General features: G+C 35.7%; 1 protein-coding gene across 1 annotated transcript; it reads right to left on the bottom strand.

Annotated features, from left to right (window-relative positions):
* Positions 1-1,119: 1,119 nt before the first annotated feature.
* LOC131019737 (serine/threonine/tyrosine-protein kinase HT1-like) lies at positions 1,120-4,630 on the bottom strand. The gene is made up of 6 exons (XM_057948323.1): positions 3,670-4,630; positions 3,202-3,334; positions 2,856-3,051; positions 2,434-2,558; positions 2,070-2,228; positions 1,120-1,585 (listed from the first exon to the last, which is right to left on the bottom strand). Exons 1-6 carry the CDS (start codon positions 3,876-3,878, stop codon positions 1,301-1,303), a joined length of 1,107 nt encoding a protein of 368 aa, XP_057804306.1. The 5' UTR covers positions 3,879-4,630; the 3' UTR covers positions 1,120-1,300.
* Between the last annotated feature and the right edge of the window lie 906 nt (positions 4,631-5,536).

Raw genomic sequence — 5,536 nt, 5'->3', positions numbered from 1 at the left:
AGTTTTATTGTTTTCTCATGAATTAGATAAATCGATTGGGAAAGATACTTACAGCTGTGTTCTTTGATCTTGAATGTATGGTGTACTGGATTTGGTTTTGGGGTAGAAATTACTCAGAAAAATTGTTTGTGTTTCGGTTTTGAAGCTTTGCCAAGAGGAGAAACAGGTATGAGGCTTCACGTTGGAGAGAAACAGCAATGTCTTCGTGCTTATTCAGAAATGAGAAACAGATAGTTTTAGGAAGATGGAGGCTGATGGTGGATTTAAATGAAATAAAGTTTTGAGTGATATGTGGCTAAAGAAAAATTATAGAGTTAAGCTGGTGATCACTTCTTAAAATTCAAAGTCAAATTTACAATAATATGTGGCCTGATATTGACTTATAGTTGGTGACAAAATGGGCCTTAAAATATATATACATAACTTTAACTCAAAATTTAATGAGGCCCAATCAAGATAGGCTGCAAATGATTTTATTTAGGCCCAATTTATATATTAAAAGTAATTGAGAGTATAACTTTCTACTCCCTCCGTCCCACAACTCTTGGCGCATTTTCTTTTTTGGGCCGTCTCACAAATCTTGACACATTTCCAAATAAGATAATAATTATTACCTTCTATCTCCTTCTTTATTACTTTTATTACCTTCTCTCTCATATATTATCACTTTTATTATATTCTCTCTCTTACTTTATCACTTTTATACTTTATTAACTACACACTTAAAACACTAATCTACAATTACTTAATTCTCGTGCCTATACTTTATTAACTACACACTTAAAACACTAATATACAATTACTTAATTCTCGTGCCGAAACCAAACGTGTCAAGATTCGTGGGACGAAGGGAGTATTTCAATAGGTATAACTTATAATTCAAAATTATACATCTACGACTAAACAAATTTATAAACTGACGTAATATAAAATTTTCAATGATTTCATATTTCATAATAATTAAAATTCAAATAATTCAAAGATAAATAATTTCAAATAAATAAATTGGTTGCCTGCCTTCAATTCCTAAAACTTCATTCTGTTTTCTCTCTTTTTTTTCGTTCTAGAACAATGAATTCCATATTCTATAATTCTATATATAGATTGGTTGCAGTATAATAACGTAAAATTGGGTGCATTTTTTGTATGAGAATCTCCAGAAGGGGAAACAGTGTCTATAGATTTACACATGGTTCTACTATGAAATACACTAATTCTTTCTACTTGATTTCATAAATTTCCCAAAATCATCATCAAACAGTGTTTGTTCATCACATTTCCTCGAAGTGAGCAGCATCAACTATGAGTTGAGAGCCTTCTTGGTGGCGAAAAGCTGGCGAAGGAAGGCGAATTTCCCTTTGGCTCGGCTAGAGAACTCGATGATGGCACCGTTCTTGGTCAGTTCTGCCTCGGAGGAGTTGGTTTGGTCAGGTGACGAGGAGGGCTTGAGCGTGAAGAGGAACTCGTGGAGCATCCGGATGATCTGGCTGAAGCTAGGTCGCATGTTTGGATCTTCAACCCAGCACGACTGGATTATATACGCGAGCTCAGCTGGGGTTTCGTCTGGCAGAGTAGGCCTCTCTTGCTGCATTTTTGCAAAGTACCAAGTTAGTCACAAATCAAGAAAGGCGCAGCTCGTTCAGACTGAAAACTAAGATGCTTCGAGAAGCTAAATAGCGACAGCATCACTAGAGATCAGTACTCTCAAGAATCAGACCAACAACTCAACCAAAGGTGCATCAGAGCAAACTTCAATTCTTCAAGTTTCCTCATAATAAGACATAACGTTTTAAATTAGAAGCACTCTCTTTATTATAAATGGGTATCTCATATGAAAGCAGACACTTCTAGACCACCAAGTCATGAAAAGGTCGTTAGACTTACATTTCACATCTTCAATAGGCACAAACTATGAATCCAAGAATTCAATTTTTCACTCACTCCCTTAGGCTAGTCTTATGTTTTGGTTTTTTAGATACGAATAATTTACTAAAAAAACTTAAAAGGGCATAGCTCGACAATGACTAGGTAAAACATAGAGAACAAAAACGGATACATTTGCTCATTACCTTAAAAGCAGCAGCATAAGCAGCCTGCAAATTTGACATTCCCTCAAATGGCATGCGATTCGTCAGCAGCTCCCAGAGGACAATGCCAAAACTGTAAACGTCGACTTTGTTATTGTAGTGCTTCTTCTCCCCCTGACGAAGAGTCACAGTACTGTATAACTGCAGAATGTCATATTTATTGTTAGTTAGGCAATTCCCAAAGCAAGTTTTCGAAATAAGTTTACTGTTATAAAGCACATTTCAGTTTGTGGCATAGAAATGTGGAATGAAAGGTGATAACAATATAGACTAAGACAACAAGAAATATTCTTCAAAAACAAGAAAATGACTGTGGTTAGAAACTGTTAGATCGAAAAATGGAAACCTCAGGTGCCATCCAGCGATATGTCCCGGTTTCTGCAGTCATCATCTCAGTGACAGTTTCTTCTCTGGCAAGACCAAAATCTGCAAGCTTCACAGACTTCTGATCTGCCGTGAGCAGCAAATTGTCTGCACCATAGGGGTTCGAGCGTATTTCTTCTCAGTTAAAAGGTACAAAAAGACCCAAATAAAGATTTATAGAATGATTTTTTGCTCACATGGTGGTCAATCTAACAATATAAATATCTGGACCAGGAAAACAATAATCTTCATGATGCTTGGAAAGAAATCGTAATGATTATTAAGAAGAATACTAAAAATATGAATCTTGGTGAACAGAAAACATAGTCTACAATGATGTTAGCTGGTTACAAATTACAAAAAAATAAAAAGAAAATTCTTATACAGCTCAGCAGGCCAAGATACCGGGTTTTAAGTCTCTATGTATAATCCCATTTGCATGTAAACAATCCATTGCTCGAGCAATATCAAGAGCGAAGTTTAATGCCAATGTCAGGTCCAACTGCTTAGGACGCAAGCTCCCAAGATATTTCCGAAGTGACATCCCCGGCAATAACTCAGTAACTATCACCATTAAAGGTTCCTTACAAGCTCCAATAAACTGCAGAGGGATTTAGATCACACTAAGTATAACAAGATTAAATGATGGGAGAACTTGGGACATTTCAGGACTTCTTCGAAAGAGAAACATTTTTTATGATACTGATACTCCAAATAGGAAACATAACTCCATATACAAATACATGCTCACCTTGACAAGGTTCTCATGTTTTACTTTAGACATCATTGCCACTTCCCGGACAAAACGACTCTCAAGGACACTCCTCTCTTCCGATGTTTGACCACAATTAAGAACTTTGATAGCAACAATACGATCACCATACCTGTTTAAAAAGGTTATCTTGATAGTCAAATATCTGATACAGAATAGAAAACAAAAAACAAACCAAATAAGATAAGAACAAGCTTAAAAGACACAAGAGATGCAACATTTAGGCCCACCTCAAAATCCAAACAAACAGGATTGTTTCTTGTTTGAATATCTACAGAACATAGCTATTCATTGTTCCTTTCACATCATAATCTATTCGCATTATAACGTCATCTCAATACCACATAATTAAACACAAGTTTTAAAGCATTTAAAGATTGAATTTCAGCTCAATTAACTCATCTATCAATCAATAAACAAGAATCACTTTTGAAAAAGAGCACAGACCTTCCTTGATAAACTTTGCCATGAGCTCCCTCACCAATTTTTGATCCAATAAAGAGGGATTTGGGGTCAACAAGCACTTTCTCATCAATACATAGTTCCACAGAGGCAGTGATTGATCCCTTGGAAGAAACTCCTTCTACCGATCTCGACTCGGACTTGTCATGATTCCCCTCCTCTTTTTTCCCTCTGCTCTTACCACCAGAACTCATGACTTCCGCCCCCAAAATCACTAAATTAACCCTGAGTGCCTCATCATAACCTCAAAATTCTCTACTTTGAAAATTCATCCTCTTCCCAAAATCACAACGCAAGAAAACTCCAATACTAGTTTTCAACCTATAAACAAAAGATTAGCTAAAGCATACACTTTTAAGCCCATCACTGTACACAATTGCAGTCGGGTGGAATTCAGCAATCGCAACCATAAAAGAACCAAAATCAATTCCTTTTCTACCCACGATCACTCAGAAAAACCCTCAAAATCAATTCTTTTAAACCTGAAAGATAAGTCTATTCAATTCTTGGAAGAAAAGAGAGAGAGAAATTGATTCTTGATTTTGAAACTTCGTGGGAAGAAAAAATCGCAGCTTCAAGGTGAAGCCAAGTTATCAGCAAATAGTCAAGAAGAGGAAAAAATAAAAGGGAAATAAGAAACCCTAAGTGAAAGCAAAGGCAAAAAGAGCTGAAACGAAAACTTACAGTTGCAGCCACTGTTCTATACACACAGAAAACATGCACACAAATACAGTAATCAAACAAGAAAAAAAGCTCAAATTGTGAATTCTCTAGAAATCTCGAAATAGCTCCCACTACAACTAAAATCAAATCAATTTCAAATTTTGATTCGGCCCTTTTGTTGACAAGATAATCCGAGGAGTATCTGTTGAGTTTTCAGGAAGAGAGAGAGTAAGGTGAGAGAGAGAGGGTGTAAAGTGCAACGAAAGAAAGTAGGGGAAAATTTGCAATGGAAATTAATAGAACCGTGTGATGCTGATAACAGCCAATGAGAGACGGCCGTGTGTAGAGTGGGTGATGTAGCGTTCGTTACGTCATTGCATCACAGATTTGGACGTTCCTGCCTCAGGATCCCTTTGCCACAGGGTATAATATCCCGCATTTTTCTATATTTCATAAAAATTTAGGAAAATATCGAGTAAAAAAAAAAGATATGTAGGAAAATACAATGTTGAGTCGGACTCGCAATCGTGTGTGTGCGCGCGCAAATTTGCTTTGTTAGAACGCGAATTATCCTGTGTGACCGTGGCACAGGCGTGTGACGGGTTGACCCGGCTTCAAACCCGCCTTCCTGATTTGGAATTCTGACTCGCTTGAATTTAACTCGTGCTCCCAATTATTACATTTGTTTATAATAACTGTTATTTTTAATAAGCATAATATATACTCCTTCCGTCCCAATAAAAGTGGCCACTTTTTTTTGGGCACAGAGATTAAGAAAGGGATTGTTATGTTTTAATTGAGTGTGACCCACCAAAATTAGTGAGTAATTTTTAGAAAGTGACCTACAATTGTTGACCAAATTAGTGAGTAATTTTGGCATTTTAAGAAAGCGGCCTACAATTGTTGACCAAATTAGTGAGTAATTGTTGACTTAATTAAAGTAAACTTTTGCCATTTTTAGAAAGTAGTCACTTTTAATGGGACATCCAAAAAGGAAATGTGGCCACTTTTATTGGGACGGAGGGAGTACATTTGTTCGCATAAATGTATATTTATGCTAATATAAGTAGTTAACTTCAATATTGTGAAAATTGTAATATTTTAAAAATATTATCTTTCTTTATAATAATAATAATTACTTTTTATTATAATAATAAATAATTTTTATTACAACAATAATTACAATTAA

This window comes from Salvia miltiorrhiza, chromosome 4, assembly GCF_028751815.1.
Source record: "Salvia miltiorrhiza cultivar Shanhuang (shh) chromosome 4, IMPLAD_Smil_shh, whole genome shotgun sequence".
NCBI classification, from domain to species: domain Eukaryota; kingdom Viridiplantae; phylum Streptophyta; class Magnoliopsida; order Lamiales; family Lamiaceae; genus Salvia; species Salvia miltiorrhiza.
This window is presented reverse-complemented; position numbering and strand designations above follow the sequence as displayed.